Source organism: Protomyctophum bolini, assembly GCF_963924005.1.
Source record: "Protomyctophum bolini genome assembly, chromosome: 14".
Classification (NCBI taxonomy): Eukaryota; Metazoa; Chordata; class Actinopteri; order Myctophiformes; family Myctophidae; genus Protomyctophum; species Protomyctophum bolini.
The window spans coordinates 11,542,831-11,561,636 of record NC_137875.1 but is presented as its reverse complement, the minus strand read 5'-3'; the positions used below and the strand labels follow the sequence as shown (position 1 = coordinate 11,561,636).

Below are 18,806 nucleotides of genomic sequence, written 5' to 3'. Positions count from 1 at the left end.
CACGTGTTCCATTGGACCATCACATACAGTAATAATAATAATGAATTGCATTTTTATGGTGCTTTTCTATGCACTACGTGCTTACTCAAAGCGCTTACAATGGTTCATTCATTCATTCATACATTGGGAGGTGAAGCGGCGAACAGTCGACGCCAGCGTCCTCACTTCCCACCCTCAATCCAACCCTTGATGCTGAGTGTCAAGCAGGGAGGCACTGGGTCCCATTTTTAGAGTCTTTGGTATGACCCCGCCGGGGATCGAACCCCGACCTCCCAGTCTCAGGGCGGATACTCTAACCACAAGGCCACTGTACAGTACACACCATAGCGTTTCAGCTGGTGTGTGTTATCCCATCGCAATTTAAGGATTTCGGCAGTGCATCTCTAGCACACTGCATGCGATTGGCATTAAATATGTAGTAGGAACCTTCCTGTGAAGCACGCTTCCTCTACGTCTACACAGCATATTGATGAGGACATTCACTCGGTGTGACCGCGCCCGCTCGTACCTCTAATTACAGGCCAGCTTCCACTTAGCTATATACCCCATGCTGTGATGGGTGCCCGGCTGTATGCATGTGTATGTACTATGCATGTACGTGTGTTTGTGTGTTTGTGTGTGTGTGTGTGTGTGTGTGTGTGTGTGTGTGTCCACTTGTACTGTACTGTATTGCACACATCTGCCCGAGGTCGGTGCAACGTGTGCTGGGGTGCGTGGGGTCGTCCCCTCACCATGTGTTACGTGGAATGGGTCAGTGCTTCACCTGGCCATGCTGAACTATATATCTACGGTCCGACGTCGGTCCGTGCTGTAGCTCGCTGACCCGAAGCATGCAGTGTGTGGGTGTGCAGAACACTGCAGGTGGTGCGCTGACCTGACCAGAGCAGAGCAGGGTAGTACTAGTGGTGTACGACTTGGAGCAGCTCTCTGAAAATCCATTCATTACTGCGTTGCCGCAGGTTAAGATCTTTTGCCACCCGTGGTCGGCTGTATATGGTTTTCAGCTTCGGGCAATATATTTATTAATGGATTCTCAAACGTTACTATACTGCCTGCTGTTTCATATCGGGTTCATCACAAACAAAACAAGTAGTCTTCCAGCATGTTGCTATTGGCTAAATATGGGAATGGATGCACTTTCCTACTATTCCATATACATCCGTGTATGAATGTGCTTCAAGAACTATGTATCGGTACGTTTACAGCAGTGGTTTTCAACCAGTGGTCCTTGAGGGGGCTCCAGGTGGTCCCCAGCTAAATGACGGAGAGTCTGTAATCAAATAGACCCTTATAGATCTGTAACTCTTGAGAGGGTAAAATGAAACCAAATGGACCCGTACGGGTACATTTGGTTTCATTTTACACTCAAGAGTTCAATTATTGTTAAACATTGCTTTACTTCATTTACAAGAAGTCCACACAATTAGATTATGTAAAATAATTGTTATCTTGATCCAACGTTTGCCTGTTATCTCTCCTATGGTACCACATCACTTCAGCATGGAATTGTGGACAAAATATTATCCAACGACAACTAAATATGTGTTAGTTTTGCATCTGAGAGGCTAAATGTTATCAAATGGTTGTCCGTGGCTCAAATCCCCTATAAATAATGGAGCCTTGATATGAAAAGTGTTGACAACCACTGCTTTACAGTATACCTGCACATGCAGGCTGCATTGACTAACTTTGTATTTTGCCTGAAGGGCTTCTCAAAAGAAGCAAATTGACTACATTGCAGCTTTGAGTTTTTGTTCAGACTATCTCTGGTCTTGTGTCCACCGCAAGGCCTGTGGAAAGGCGTTTAGAAAACCTTGTGACCACCGCAAGGCCTGTTTTCTAAACGCCTTTCCACAGGCCTTGTGACCACCGCAAGGCCTGTTTTCTTTTCACAGCTGTTTCGATGAATCGCCGGTGGAAGACGAAAACACCATAATATATGATGCTTTTCCTCTGATAACTCAACGTTTTACTGTAGGGCTGTAAAAATGCATGGAGACAACTTAGTAAGAAAGAAAGAATTCAACTTCTTTCTTTCTTTCTTTCAATATAGATGAGATGTTGTCATGGCTACAAAATTCATCAGCAAATCTTTCCCACAACAAAGTGCATCTCAATAATGTTTCCAAGCTTAATTTGAAATGCTAATTTCATTTGCAAGATTTTGTCACAACTAAGTGAACACAATGGAAGTTTAGCTAATGAATAACGAAGTTGATGGTTGGAAGTCTGTAATTAAAGAATGTTCATAAACTGTATACTTGGTTTGCATGGTTGGAAGATAAATACAATTCTTAATCTACTTAAGTAGATATTGTTTATTGTTATTTACTCAAATCAACGGGGTCCATCCATAAGCTTTTCCGACGAGTCATTGGTCCGATATGCGGAAAACGACCGGATTAAGGTTGGCGAACATGCGTTAAGGTTGGCCATCGGATTAAGGTTGGCGAACATGCACTGCTCCGTGTGGTTATGGTTAGGTTAGGTTGCTAATAAAAAACTATGAAATTAGAATAACAAAATGTAGTTTATTGAATATGCCTACCTTTTTAATTACCACCTCACAACCTCACGTGTTGTGAGCTTGTAGATCTGCTATTTTTGCCGAATGTTTGCCCAGAATACAGACACTATTCAAGTGGTTAAATTAAATGGGGACAGAACGGCAAATTATTTCAGAATAGAGCTTCTATTGGCCTCAGGTCTTAATGGACTAGGCCATCTCATCCTCCCGGCTGCAGCGCAGTAAGCAGTAACAGTAAGCAAGAACAACACATGGTAATGCATCAAATACATGGAAATAGTCATCAAGGATCATAAGCAACCTAACATCCGTCCAACAGTAGAATATCTGTACAATGAAACTATTAATTTATGAGTATAAACTATAGAGTGCTATGACTACATAAAATGCTCTCTAAATTACTAACGTGCTATCAAGTATCTCAAAGAAGATCGGAAGCATAGAAGACCTATTATTATTTTATTTTTTTGTGGCACAGTGCTTGCTTTGTTGAAGGGGAAAATTGCACTGTTGTCCCCTCAGGGGAGCCTGTCGCGAACCAGTGGAAAATGACAGATATCTCTCCGGCACTATATATGCCGAAACCCCGATGACCGTCACTGTGCGGTCATCTGGAAGAGAGGCGACGCGTGCTGCCAGGGGCAGGGCCCCACCACCACCACTACATGTACTGAATGAGAGAGGGGGGTAGGGAGATGCAAGCGCCTCCATCCCTGTCTGACTGACGCTGTGGGTCATCGCATATTGCACGTGCGAGTGCACACCTGAAACATCCCTCCCCCCACCACCACCATCTTTCTCTTTTGTTATCTCATTCTCTCTCGACGTTGTTTTCCGCTACACTCCGATTATCCCACAAGAGCAGACAAAATAAATATAGTATACTGTGACAGTATACAGGCTATACAGTGCTTTAGTTGCACAGTGAAAATGGACACAGGATTTTACAGTGCATGCACGATCCACAATGTGTTTTACCCTTCCCTTAATATGTACAGTAATGAGGATAGTTTGCAATCTAACGCTATAGATATAGGACCCTCAGCTCGTTATAATAAGGTGTACTGTAGCAAATCCAACTCACATCAGTTTTTTTCCTGCCCTCCAGTCCCTACTCCTCGTACTGTATTTTCTTTGTACACTCCTCTCCCCTCACCTCTCTCTCTCTTTCTCTCTCTCTCTCTCTCTCTCTCTCTCTCTCTCTCTCTCTCTCTCTCTCTCTCTCTCTCTCTCTCTCTCTCTCTCTGCCCACCTCAAGGATGCCTTTGAAGTGCTGGCCGAGAGCTACGAATTCAGCGAGAACGAGGGTGCATGCCTGGCCTTCAGACGAGCTGCCTCTGTCCTGAAGAGTCTGCCCCGGGCGGTGCGTCATCTGGGGGCTGTTCGGGGACTGCCCTGCCTCGGGGAACACGCCAAGAGAGTCATGGAGGTAATTTAAAGCCCCTGAGACTGAACAGACCAATGCAGCGGACACTCCCAGCTGAGTGACGTCCAGTCCGGAGGGTGGCTGCTGCTCTGCTTCTTAAACTAGACCTGAGTTCAGTCCGGAGGGTGGCTGCTGCTCTGCTTCTTAAACTAGACCTGAGTTCAGTCCGGAGGGTGGCTGCTGCTCTGCTTCTTAAACTAGACCTGAGTTCAGTCCGGAGGGTGGCTGCTGCTCTGCTTCTTAAACTAGACCTGAGTTCAGTCCGGAGGGTGGCTGCTGCTCTGCTTCTTAAACTAGACCTGAGTTCAGTCCGGAGGGTGGCTGCTGCTCTGCTTCTTAAACTAGACCTGAGTTCCGTCCGGAGGGTGGCTGCTGCTCTACTTCTTAAACTAGACCTGAGTTCAGTCCGGAGGGTGGCTGCTGCTCTGCTTCTTAAACTAGACCTGAGTTCAGTCCGGAGGGTGGCTGCTGCTCTGCTTCTTAAACTAGACCTGAGTTCAGTCCGGAGGGTGGCTGCTGCTCTGCTTCTTAAACTAGACCTGAGTTCAGTCCGGAGGGTGTCTGCTGCTCTGCTTCTTAAACTAGACCTGAGTTCAGTCCGGAGGGTGGCTGCTGCTCTGCTTCTTAAACTAGACCTGAGTTCAGTCCGGAGGGTGTCTGCTGCTCTGCTTCTTAAACTAGACCTGAGTTCAGTCCGGAGGGTGGCTGCTGCTCTGCTTCTTAAACTAGACCTGAGTTCAGTCCGGAGGGTGGCTGCTGCTCTACTTCTTAAACTAGACCTGAGTTCAGTCCGGAGGGTGGCTGCTGCTCTGCTTCTTGCAACTAGACCTGAGTTCATGATTCTGAATTCACATGAGTACACATGAATGTCTGGTCTTGCGTGGATCGCATGCAGGGTCCGCTCTGTGGATTTTTTAACTTGTGGGGTTATGCCGTGCACACGTGCAGCCGAGGGATCAGCAATTGAAATCACCTCTTTAATGTAGAAGTATTTATTAACTTATTTATTAACCCACAATATGCTGTATATCGCTCGGATTGCCGCTCTTTCTTCTGCATTATTAGTCTCACTGATCTTTGAAGCACCGTAACGTACTTTTTCAATTTGATTTCTCTTTTCATGGAAACTTTTGTTTGTTTTAGTTGTCATAATTATGCGTTTACCTTACAAACGTCACCTCTGTAATTCCATTAGTTCATGAATCCATCAACCTGTTATCCAACTCTTTAGACTACGTCAGACAGAACATCTGACACCTACAGTAGTAGGCTACTTATAGCCTAACATCTGATCCCTACAGTTGATATGCATCCAACCAGGTTATTTCAAACTGACACTCAACGTCGATCGGTATGTTTTGTTTAATAACGAGGTTAGCGGTGGTGCCCTGGATAGCCCTACCGATAGCCCTACCGACAGCTCACAGCCCTGATCGCATGATGTGAAACACACATACAGTAGTATACACATATCATTGTAGCTACTGTTGAAGTTTATAATTAATCAGTAAACTCGAGTACTGTTATGACGCACTGTTGTGACGAAAAGAGTGCTGAGCCAGAAGGCAATGCTCTCTGTCTACTGAGCAACCTTCGTTCCTACTCTCACCTATGGTCATGAACTGTGGGTCATGACCGAAAGAATAAGGTCGCAAATACAAGCAGCCAAAATTAGTTTTATTCATTGGGTGGCTGGCATCTCCCTTAGAGATAGGGTGAGAAGTTCAGTCACGCGAGAGAGAGACTCGGACTAGAGTCGCTGCTTCCTCACCTGGAAAGGAGCCAGCTTAGGTGGTTCGGGCATCTGGTTAGGATGCCTCTCCTCCCCAGGGAGGTCCTTGAGGCACGTCCCACTGGGAGGAGATCCCCCAGGAGGAAGTTACTATTTCTCTGGAGAGAGAAGTCTGGAGCTCTCTGGTGGAGCTGTTGCCCCCGCGACCCGAATACGGATAAGCAATTGAAGACGGATGGATGGATAAACCCGAGTTTGTGCGCTGTAGTGCACTGTACAATTTAGCAAGCCTCCCATGGCTAGCGGAGATATATCACACCCTTTTCTTCCATTCTCTTAACATCTGCCCTTGTGATCTATACTGCAACCCTCTCCAACATCCGTTCTCTGCCCAAATGCCCAAAATAGTCCTCTCTCTCTCTCTCTCTCTCTCTCTCATAATCACCACTGCTCCTAAAAACCCAGCTCAGTCCAGCGGGGGTGTTCTGGCACAGCCTCAGTCCATATGAGCAGGAGTCGACTTCCTCGCTCGCTGTCATGGCCCAAAAAGTTTGCACCTCATCATCCATATATCCCAGTTACTTTTCTATCTTCTTTATTCTTGTTCCTATAATAAATGTGAAGAATCTCCAACTAGTGAAGGTTGCAGTACAGAATGGAAAAGTTCTCGCATGCACACTCTCAGTCTTGCACTTATGCATGCATGCACGCACGCACGCACGCACGCATGCACGATACTATTCACACTTACCGGTATACATACACATCTACGCACACACACATACTCGTGCGCACACGCAACACAACGCAAACAGACCACTGAAAAGAATAAATGTCATATTTGGTCAGTTGGTAAACATTCAGTCATCCTCCTCTGGGCAGAAATCATTGCCAAATCCCAGGATAAGTGTCAGAAATGTTTACTCGGAGGGAATGCAGAGCCCCTAGTTGAAGAACAAGGTGAGCTCCTCTGACACACTAACCCTCTGCCACACACCGGAGGGTCTCAGAGAGACAACCAGAATCCAGAACATGTGTCACATTCGTGGACACATTCATTAGTCGTTACATGGGACCAAATTAGCCAGCTTGAAACCAACATCTCAAAGTCCCACGATTTGTCACACATTTTTATAGGCTTATTTTAACATTGAGAGACAGAGAATATATACATGAAATCACCAAAATCATAATATATAAAAGATATATATTGTATTTAATTGTATTAAATATGTATCCCTATAGCAAAACATTACTTAGTGCTTCAGATTTAAAAAATCACACCCGTGTGAAGTGAGGGGTGCTCTTATCATCTTACAACATCGAGGAGCTGGCGATGTAATGATGATGTAAAACAAACGGTGATTAAATCTAATGCGACTAGCGACGGGACTGCGACCGTCTAAAACATTAGATGGATGGATTGATTTGGATCAAGAGTTATTCACGTTTTAAGATGTTCAGTCTTGGGGAGGGGGGGGGCTTTAATAAAGTAGGCTATCTTCTCCACTTTCTTTAATCAGATGTTTTATCCCGACATTATTGACTTATGTCTTCGCTGAGCAACTGGTTGTCTCTTTGTCTCTGCCATTACTTAGTGCTTGGTGGAGAGTCCCACAGAGGTCAGAGTAACGTTTGTAGTTGGTCACTAGTCCACATCATTCTCAGGAAGAATTTTGGTCCGCTCCTCTTTGCAGATCCTCTCCAAATCGTTCAGATTTGGAGAGTGGTCATTTGGCAACTCAAAGCTTTGGCTCCATCTCCCTCCACAGATCTTGTATGGGATTAAGTCCAATCCATGACCTTCATGTGCTTCTGCTTGAGCCAATCGTTGTGTTGCCCTGGCCTGGACGTATAGATTTCGGGTCATATTGTGTGTTTCCAATGGCTTTCTTGGTGACTGTGGTCCCTAGCTGTCTTGAGATCAGTAACAAGGCCCTCCGGCCTTTGTGTTTATTTCTTTGAATTTGCAATAGCATAGGCTACATATGCATGCACGTGTCAGTGTCTGTGTACAAGTGTGCACTTCTTGAACTATCAGGTTAATAAGGTTAAGTATTCTATTGGTTTGCAATACAACGTATCATGATGAGATGAGATGATGAGATATACTTTACAGAGTTTACGCAGATATACGCATCATCATAATGGTTGATGCACACACGCATGCACGCACGCACGCACGCACGCACACACACACATATTGAGTGCCGTACGTGTCATGTATGTTGGGGTGCACACTGTCACTGCACCTGCACACACATAGGCTACACAAGATTTGTGTGTGTGCCTCAAACACACTCACACGACACGTACCATAAACCAAACACCTCCTGTGTCTCGGCTCACACCACCGGCCAGATAAATCTGATGTTCTGTTTGTTGTTTTATGGTATTTATCTTTGCACGTGGACACGCTGCCCGGTTTTACGGCTTTTGCAAAATGGTGACGTGGGTTTAAACGTGACCAACAAATTAGTCGTGTTCCTCGGGGAGGGGGAGGGGGAGGGAGGGAGGGAGAGAGAGAGAGAGAGAGAGGCAATTAGATGTGGCGCGAAGCCATTTCAGAGCAAACAGTGGTGGCTGGGGAAAACCTCACCTTGGGCCTTTTATTAACGCCATAAAACCCTGTATTAATCCTACCAAGGCACAAACAACAAAGCCATTACTTCTGTGAAAAATAAATGGGGAAATGAGGGTCTGAGGAGCAATTGATTTAAGTGGAATGTACTTTTCAAAATGAGCAGCGGCATCACATGGCTATTTGTTTATCCGAATATAACCGAAATCATCCCAGTTCAACATGCAACGATGCCGACATTGATGGTGTTTTCTTTATTTTCTTTCTTCCTCAGGAGGTCCTCGAATATGGCTGTTCATTTGAAGTCGTGAAAATATGCTCTGATGAAAAGTATCAGACACTAAAGGTAGGGAGATGCAAACCATCTCTAAGCATTTAATTCTAGCAAAAACATGGAACAGTATCTGCTTTCCAAATGACAGCTATATACAATTCATGCACAACACCTGTTCTCAAGTACACTCTCGCTTCCTTTCTTCTGACAGCTATTCACAAGTGTTTTTGGGGTTGGAACCAAAACAGCAGAAAAGTGGTACTGCAAGGGGCTGCGCTCATTCAGAGAGATAATTGCTGAGCCCTGCATTCGCCTCAACCGGATGCAACAATCTGGTATGTGCGTTTGATGTATTACCATGTTTTGTTTGTTCTTGCTTACTGTAAGTGGCTGCTAAATGACTGTAATGACTGTAAGTCTGCTAAATGCCTAAATTGAATGGAAAACAGTAGTGGTGGAAAAGGTATTCGCATTTGAAAGGACAACTTTACAACACAGTATGGCATCCCCCTTCACATTCAGTAGATCCTGTGATCTTTTGTGGCCAGATGTAATTTCCTGGGGTCTAGTAGGACTATAGTAAATAATAAAAAAATAATCGCTGTAAAATTGTGTAAAGAAAATACATATTTAGCCCCATGTTCGAATTGCCCCACCCCCTGTCAAAAATAGCTAAAATCCCTAAAATGAAAGAAAGCAGCAAATGAAAAACAATTAACACTCATCTTATACTTTCTCTAATAACAACATGAAACTTGTTTGAAAACAACTAAAGTTGTCCTTTAAGTTGAAGTATCAATACTGCAATGGAAAAATAAAACTGTATACAGTAAGGTATTCAAAATGTACTTGAGTTAAAGTACAAAAGTATTGGCATCAACAAAGTAAAAGTACTCATTGTGCAGAATGTCTCCTTTCAAGTTTTCAAATACTGTATATAAAAAATCATTTGAAAATATATGAAAATAAATGGCCGAAATGTATAGGGCTGAAGTGGTTAATGTAACTAGTAACTATGTAGTAGTCAGATCAACATATCCATCTGAGTGACAGCAGCGCACTGGCACATATGGAATGTCAGAACAGGAAGGACAGGTGGGGCGGGATCAACATATGGAATGTCAGAACAGGTCAGCTCCATATATGGTGATCATAAGGGTTTGAGGTTTTTGAGGTCAGATGTGGAGTTGCTGGCCCGGCTCCATATATTATGCAGATCTACAGTAGGTGATGATCCGGTCTTCTCCATGTATGGTTATCCAGGGTTAGATGAGGTCAGTGTCGTGGTCTTCATATATGGAGATGGCCATATATGATGTCGTGACGTGTCACGTAGTGTGACGTCACGAGGCGTGGCCATATATGGAGGCGTGACGTCACGAGGCGTGGCCATATATGGAGGCGTGACGTCACGAGGCGTGGCCATATATGGAGGCGTGATGTCACGAGGCGTGACCGTATATGGAGGTGTGATGTCACGAGGCGTGACCGTATATGGAGGTGTGATGTCACGAGGCGTGACCGTATATGGAGGTGTGATGTCACGAGGCGTGACCGTATATGGAGGTGTGATGTCACGAGGCGTGACCACATATGGAGCCGACCAACTGACGGGAGATGCAGGTTTTCATCGTAAATGTGACCTATATGTCGCAATAAGGTGCAAGCACATTACAGTTGCAAATGAAATGAACAAATTACATTTGTGCGTTTTGAATTCAAATGCATTTATCAGTAGAGCACGTTATGTATTCAGGACCAATTGGTGTCCATGTTATTTTGTCCGCTAGGCCGTAAGGTTAACATAGGTTAATACAGTGGACGGAAGTAATTGTAAAGTAAATTGTTCCTATAATTTGCTTATAGCAGAGACTCGGATAATCAATAGTTAGACTCTCGGTGAGCCTTGCCGTTTGGGACTTTTCTTTAGCCCAGAGCAGGCTCCTTATCTCTAACCAATTAAGACCTGAGACCATGCAGAGTCTACACCTAACCCATGTTTCTATATCAGTGGTTCTCAAAGTATTTCATGTCAAGGACCCCAAAAATCATATGTAATTGGCCGCCAACCCCCATCTGAAAATATGTTGTTCGAGGGACCTCCCCCAGAAGTGAAGATATGAGTTAAAAACATTTGCTGTGAAAGAATATATATTCAAAGATTTGCGACACATTTTCTACAAGCTCGTAGCGCGGCACTCGGTGCCACGCTATGAGCTTGTAGATCTGCTATTTTTCAACAGCTAAAGTATAAAATAATGGTTAATGTGGTTAAACGCTATAAGGTGACACACACACATGCGTTCCGGGCCTTAACGTGCTAATCCCCCCCCTTGTTGTGATCACGGTCTCTGCTATTTGATGAGATGCACATGGCCAACAGGGAGCTCACATTCTCAGCACAATGGACCAGACGCCGCAGGTATATATTTGCAATAAAATAATCAATGAGTGCCATTTTGTGAAGGGTAAAAGCTTTTTGCAGAATTCACCGGCCCATCATCATCAATCTGCTCTGCGGGGAACGGAACCGGCGCTTGACTTTCAGCAGGCCAGACTTGTGACGTGCTCGTCGGATTATTGACGCACGTGTCGCGCACAGAAATGTCACCCGTGTTCAAACACATGCTCGGGTGTCTTTGGAAATACCATTCTCATTTAATGATTCCTTTCATATGGATTTTCTTTTGGATTTATTAGGGCAGATCAGTGCAGGGAAAATCACGTCCGTATACAGTAGTACGTACTACGTCACGAGACATTTCTCTATCTGGGAAAACTGCGCCTATTAGAGCACATGAAGTCCGGTTTGAGCGGTTTGTGCAGTGCAGTGTTTTACACATGTATGACATTTATAGAAAACGAAAACCAAGACTTCATCATCATATACATACATGTGTTGCACACATGTATGACATTTATAGAAAGCCAATACTTCATCATACATACATGTGTTGCACACATGTATGACATTTATAGAAAGCCAAGACTTCATCATATACATACATGTGTTGAACACATGTATGACATTTATAGAAAACCAATACTTCATCATATACATACATGTGTTGCACACATGTACAGTATGACATTTATAGAAAACCAAGACTTCATCATACACATGTGTTGCACACATGTATGAGATTTATAGAAAACCAAGACTTCATCATATACATACATGTGTTGCACACATGTATGACATTTATAGAAAACCAAGACTTCATCATATACATACATGTGTTGCACACATGTATGAGATTTATAGAAAACCAAGACTTCATCATACACATGTGTTGCACACATGTATGACATTTATAGAAAACCAAGACTTCATCATATACATACATGTGTTGAACACATGTATGACATTTATAGAAAACCAAGACTTCATCATTATGGGCAAAATACAAAGTTTTTATTTATTTACTTGATTATATATCATTTTCTTAGTATTTAACCTTGCCCTTTGGCCTTTCCAACATATCGGAATTGGTCAGAATCGGTATCGGCAGATATGACCCTGCAAATTAGAGATGCTCCGATAATCGGCAATTTACCCTATCTAGAGAAACCAATCCTTTACACCAGGGGTCTCAAGATATCGGTCATAATTTCATAATGGTAGAAGGAAGGGTAGATTTATTAAATCTACCCCCCCTTCATCAAGTTACAGACGATCACAGTCAGGGCCAATTACGATGATCTGCAATCCATGCATGTGTGATATTATTAACATACTATACCCCCCTCAATGTGAAATGGCTACGTTTACACATTTCGGATATCAAAATGATGCGCCTATAGTATACTGTACGTCATGTACCGGTGTGCTATGTAGCATTTATTCTCAGAGGTGTTGAAACCAGTGTTCAAATTTTGACAAGAATGGATTATGTGAGCACTGCAGCAGACAAGTAGGACCTTTGGGACATGCAGACAGTGTTATCTGTGAATTGTCATCAGATATAGACATCCCCATGGAGGGTTAAGAGTGTAACATGGGGGACAAAAGGCTTAAAAGAAGAATCCTGCTCTTGTGCAGTCTTCCCATTCATCACTATCGTATTTCCTCTATTTCAGACCTACCTAGGTCGTTCTTCGGTAATATGTCGCGAGATATAATGTAATTGAAAATTACATTATCGCCTGCCGCCATTTCATTTTGAAACTGGATCAGATAATGGATTATGCGTGCTGACAGACATTCTCATCTCTGCAGACACAATCCATCATTCCAAACTCTATGGCGTCGGCACTGCATAGAAAAAAAGAAATACAGTTCTTTCCCCTTTGGACGAGGAAGGGGGGCTCAGGGGTAGAGTGGCCGGATGGTAACCGCAAGGTTGCCAGCTCGAACCCAGAGTTAGTTTCGAAGTGTCCTTGAGCAAGACGCTGAACCCCTAATTGCTCCCGATGTGCATGGTTTCCGCCATCATTGGTGTGTGAATTGGCGAATGTAATGCACATTCTATGTAAAGCGCCTTGGATAAAGGCGCTATATAAATGCACCATTTACCATTTATAAGGGAATAGAAGAATTATTTGACTAAATTGTAGACAGCTTCTAAAGTAGACCTTGCCAAACAGGGACATGGAGAACATGGAAATAATCTGAGAAGTGAATAATATTGTTTTCTTTCCATTCATGCGAGAACATCCTATGATATAGTATATCCATGATCCACGCGTGAATACAAATACAATCAATGTGAAGTAAAGACTATTGAATTAGACTACAAAGTAAGCAGTTTAAGAGGAAGCAAGGCTCTGGAACTCCATTTTGCTTAAGCAGTTTAAGGTCTATAAGCCTCTGTGACTGAAAGAACAATACAATATTACACACCATAGCACGTTAAATGGGGACTGCGGATGAAGATTAACATTTTTGCTAAATCCGGTGTATTTATGCAGTGTCCATTAATATGCATTGTCCCGTCTATAATAAACAAATAATGTCTGATTAAATCATAATGGCATGCGGTACCAAGTAATCTACATGAATTTGTCTTGAGTACTCATTGGCGGAAACTAAGTAACTAAGTACTGTACTTAAGTGCAATTTTGAGGTATTGGTACTTTACTTGAGTATGTCGCATTTTCAGTACTTTCTACGTCTCAGAGGCAAAGATTGTACTTTTACTCCATCGTGATGCGACGCATTGTGATCTTGTAGATCTGCTAATTTCAAAAGCCTACATTTGAAAACTTGAAATGAGATATTCTACATAATGAGTACTTTTACTTTTGGTACTTTAAGTACATTTTGATAGCAATACTTTTGTACTTTTACAATACATTTTGGATTCCGGACCTCTACTTGTAAAGTATTTTTATATTGCAGTATTTATACTTTCACTTAACCCATTTTGGGTGGGAACCCCTTTTGGTGTTAGCATTATGTTATGCTTTAGCTATTGAAAAATAGCAGATCTGCAAGCTCATAGCGCAGCACCGAGTGGCGCGCTACGAGCTTGTAGGTCTGCTATTTTTGAAAAATCAAAGAACGACTGACATAGAAACTTAGCTTTTTCAGAAAACTGTCAGGATGTAGAAGACATTTTTAGAATCTGATCTCAGGTCAAAATGGGTTAAGTATTTGTCTGCCACCATGTGGTGAGGAAAGGTACTGTATCAGAATGCCACGCATAAACCTCTGCTTTGTTTGGGGCAGAATCATTTCCGGGTGAACCGGCATGGAGAACTTCATTGTAATCGGCTATTATTGTCGTCAGCCCACGCTGTTTATCTTCTGCCAGAAACGTTTACATGTCGGGAGCGACGCGGTACAAAATCACAAATGACATCCGAACTTTGGATACATCAGAAATGGGATGCACGCGCAGATTAGACATACCAACGGACGGACATGCCGAAACAGCGGTTGGACATGCGCTGCTCCCGTGCTTGCAGATAGGTTTCTGGTTTAAGGAGGTTAGGTTAGGGTTTGAGGTAGGTTGTCGTTCTAATGACAGTCGGATCAATAGTATGTCTAAACTAAAGCCCTAAACTAAACCCTCAGAAACACCATGGACGGTGGGGCACGGTGGCACAGTCAGTAGTGCCGTCGCCTCACAGCTAGAAGGTCCTGGGTTCGATTCCCGCTGGGGACGCTGTGGGTGCTGGCGGCGTGCCCTCTCCTACGCGTCCCGAGGCAGGGTTGGCGAAAGGACCTTTCTGTGTCGAGTTTGCATGTTCTCCCCGTGTCCCCTAGGGTAGGTACCCTCGCAAAAAACATGCAGTAATCCTGGTCTCTAAACTGCCTCCTCCTGGCCAGCCGGGGCACTTGATGGAGGGGACACTTATGCATAAAGGAAGCATGAGTTCAAGTCTGTTGCTCTCCCCAGGTTGGGGGAGGGTGTGTAGAGCCCAGGATCACATTAGATAATTGAATTTAGGTGTGAAAAATTGGTTACAAAATCGTGGGATAAAAGAAAAGAAACACCATGGACAGCGAACTTAGATTCAGAGTTATGGAGCATTGTAAATCCTACTTTGAACGGAGGTAAATGGAGGGTGGGTGCAAAGATCCTGGTGCCGGGGGTGACGGAGGTCTTGCCTAGCAACCGGGCCAATGATAAAAGCTGATTTTCGGCAAAACCGCATCATACGTATATGGTGTAATGTTTTAGGTACAAACATGTTCGTAGCTGGCAGATAACGTCCCATAGGCAGGGGGCACGAATATGTAGCTGGCAATAAAATAATTAAAGGGGGAAATGCCATTTTCAACATTTTACTGTCATTAAAAAATAATAAAAATAAGTGTTTAAGAAATCTGTGTTTCCTAGAACTGTAGGTGTGAAAAGAATCATTAACATGGTGAATCACATCTTGATGACATCATCAAGATGAGTGATATTCCCCTTTAAGTACACAATGTGAGTACCTTTTCCACCACCATCCGTACTCAGTACTCATAAATCTGAAAATGTCAGATTTGACAAGTTAAATTGCTGTGTGTGGAACCTCAAATGCAATACCACAGGACAATAGCAAATAGCAATGCCCATTCACAACAGTTAAGCGGTATATTCACCCCGACTCGTCCCCAGACTCTCAAAAGGCTCTATGATTGATGGGTGGCTCAGAGGAGGCTAATGGCAACGTGTTGGTTTCCCTGCAGGCTTCCTGCATCATGGAGACATCTCCAGGGCTGTCAGCAGAGCGTCGGCGCAGGCCCTGGGGAGCATTATTGACGAGGCGGCCCGTGGGATCACGCCAGACGCCATGCTGACACTGACAGGTGGCTTTCGCAGGTACAAGACATGTCTCCTCTTATCAGCAATGATGTGGTATAGTTTTGAAACGGAACAGGACTTATACCGGTTTTGCTTTCATTCGTGCAATATTCCATTATAATTTATACATTGACTCAAGGGATATGGTAAGGTCTTGCAAATTATACAGAAGTTAGGAAATTCCCTTTTAATATGAACACAGTTTTATAATAACATTTGAGAGTCTGGTATATAGATTCTTTTTAGGTTATTTTCTGCTGTGATAGATAGAGACAGTGAGTAGAGAATGGCGGGAGATATAGGGAATGACTGCAAAGGGCCTCGGGTCGGATTCAAACCCAGTCGTGTCGAGGACTGTTTAGGCCTACACATGCACGCTCTTCTGAATCCAATCTCTGGATAAGGTACAGATAAAATGTGACTATTGAACAGCATCCATCAACATCAACATGGCCTCTTTATTCCTTGCCGTACGAGAGAGAGAGAGAGAGAGAGACAGAGACAAGCTGGTGGTGTTCACACAGCGTGCAAGTTGCAATTACATCAAGCAGCCGAAACTCATTGTCAACCACGCGGTGCTACAACAGCACTCACGGTGGAAACACACTTAAAAAGCTACCTGCTGAGTGCGGTATATTTGCTCACAGCCTGTGCCCCCCTCCTTTTGTCACCGTCTCTCTTTGTGCCTTTTTCTTTGCGCCTGAGTAAGCATGGAGCGCTCCCTCCTCGCTCCGCAGTGCTGTAAAAACCTAGCTATAAGCGCTGGCATGTGAGTTCAATAATTCAAAAGCAGTCTGGCGAGGAGGACATACACTTGCTTCTCAACGGGGTTGAATGACCCGCCACGTTTTTGGCCCGTGGTCTTTTCGTATTAATAGGGATTTGGCTACACACTGTAAAATGTATTCAGGGGAGAGGGGAGGGGGGGGGGGGGGGAGACAACCTTCACTTTTACCATGTCTGAACCCATTATCTTTGGTCATCGGGTTTTTGAAAAATGACGTTATCTGCTAATAGAATTTGTCTTGACAGACCCCACGATACCGTTAACATTTGGACTGCAGACTACAGTCGACGGCAGCGTTAATGGTGCATTTACTGTATGTGGCGCTTTACATAGATTGGTGCATAATTGCATTCACCCATTCACACACATTAGCGACGGCGGAGGAAACCATGCCAGGCACCTGCACATCGGGAGCAATTTGGGGTTCAGAGTCTTGCTCAAAAGCACTTCGACACTAACTCTGGGGAAGCCCGGGATAGAACTGGGAACCCTTGCGGTTCCAGCCAGCATTGGTTCTTCATCCCTCCCAGGTAATGGCGCTCTTGAAAGGGACAAAGGAGGTGGGGTTTGGTTATTCCGACGTGTTTAATCCTCAGAAGGAGAAACGACAGCTGGAATGATATCTGATTATGTAAATAGCCTCTCCTCGGGGGGGAAGTTGGGAGCGAGAGATGAGAAAAGTGATTAGGCCATCATGGATAGTTACCATCGGGAATGAAGGGGAGGAAGTGTCTAAGCTTTTAGAGCCTGCATGCTGCCTCTGACGTGTTGACTACAAACCCAGGGAGACAAGCTGAACCATTTACCTGGTTTGATGTCCGCTGGGGCCTGTTTATAGGTGCTTCACATACTGTAAAAAAAACAATTTGTGGAGTGAAGCTACAAGCACGGTGACCTGTACATTATACTGAATGTCAGTAATACCTTCCTCTACCCACACACAGAATGCATGCACACATCCTGTCTCTTTTAAGGGCAGAAGATTCTTTAGACACAATTTATTCACAGCAGGAAACACGCTAGTTAGGCCAATTAGATAGAAATAGACGTGTGCTTCACTTAATGACATCAGCACTAATAACGTGCTAATCTTAATCATGTGACATATTTGAAAATGCTCTTCCTCAACTCCTGTCAAAGCTCAGTTTAATTTAATTATCCATAATTTCCAGCTCTGATTTCTAACTCGTGCCTCCTTTTTTCTCTCTACCTGATTCATTAAGTTAAACGCTTGCTCGCCAATTCACTCTGACAATTCTGTCTCTGCGCAGCATAAAAAAAATGAATAAAGTTCGGTTCTCCAGTAATTGCAAGTCTTCATGCACTTGAAACGTGGAAAAATGTGTTCAAAGGATTTGTTGACATTAGTGTCATGTGTGTTATTGAAGTGAAAGACTATAGGCGACGAGCCAGTCCTGGAGCGAGCGTGTGTATGTGTGGCGGGGGTGTGATTAAAATAGACAGTGTGAAAGGGCTCAGACATGTCGATGAAAGTGCTGGCTTTGGTTTCTATGTGATGTCAGCATGTCCCTGTTATGGCCCTTTAAATTACATTAGATCAACCGTAATCCCTAATCAAAGTGACACTGGGGAAGGGTGTCAGGGGAACGTCGGTGCTCATTGAATTGGCTCCCCTGATCATCTCTCTCATCTAGGTTACACAAGGAAGGGCATCGTCAGTGGATCTCTGAACTATGCTGTATGGATGAGGCTTGTGCCATCTCATAGCTTTTATCTTTCAAACTATCTTAGAGGTTACTTATGTTCTTGTCTGAAGTCGGTGAAAACAAGTTGGAGGTAGTGAGAATGATAAAACTTGACGATGCATTGCTGCTGCCTAAGCTCTTTTTTGTGTCTCTACTCCAGAGAGGTTTTCAACCAGTGGTCCTTGGGGGGGTTCCAGGTGGTCCCCGGCTAAATGATGGAGAGTTGGCTTTCAAGAGTAAAATTATTGTTAAACATCTACGTTACTTCATTAGAGTTGATTAGATTGTTATTTTGATCGTTTGCCTGTTATATCTCCTAATGGTACCAACATCAATACAGCATGGAATTGTGGACAACAACATTATTCTTTAGTTTTGGGTCTGAGAGGCTAAATGTCATCAAATGGTGGTTCCGTGGCTCAAATAGAGAATAATGAATCGACCTTGATGTGAAAAGGCTTGAAAACCACTGCTCTGGGGACACGGTGGCACAGTCGGTAGTGCTGTCGCCTCACAGCTGGAATGTCCCATGGAC

General features: G+C 43.8%; 1 protein-coding gene across 1 annotated transcript in view; it reads left to right on the top strand.

The window, feature by feature from the left end:
• dntt (deoxynucleotidyltransferase, terminal) overlaps positions 1–18,806 on the top strand; it is a gene marked incomplete at its 3' end in the record, with an annotated part of 105,160 nt that overhangs the window by 27,883 nt on the left and 58,471 nt on the right. The window contains exons 4-7 of the mRNA XM_080782162.1: positions 3,786–3,956; positions 8,541–8,612; positions 8,752–8,875; positions 15,664–15,796. Of these exons, the coding sequence (XP_080638288.1) occupies positions 3,786–3,956; positions 8,541–8,612; positions 8,752–8,875; positions 15,664–15,796 (500 nt within the window). The remainder of the gene's footprint in view (positions 1–3,785; positions 3,957–8,540; positions 8,613–8,751; positions 8,876–15,663; positions 15,797–18,806) is intronic.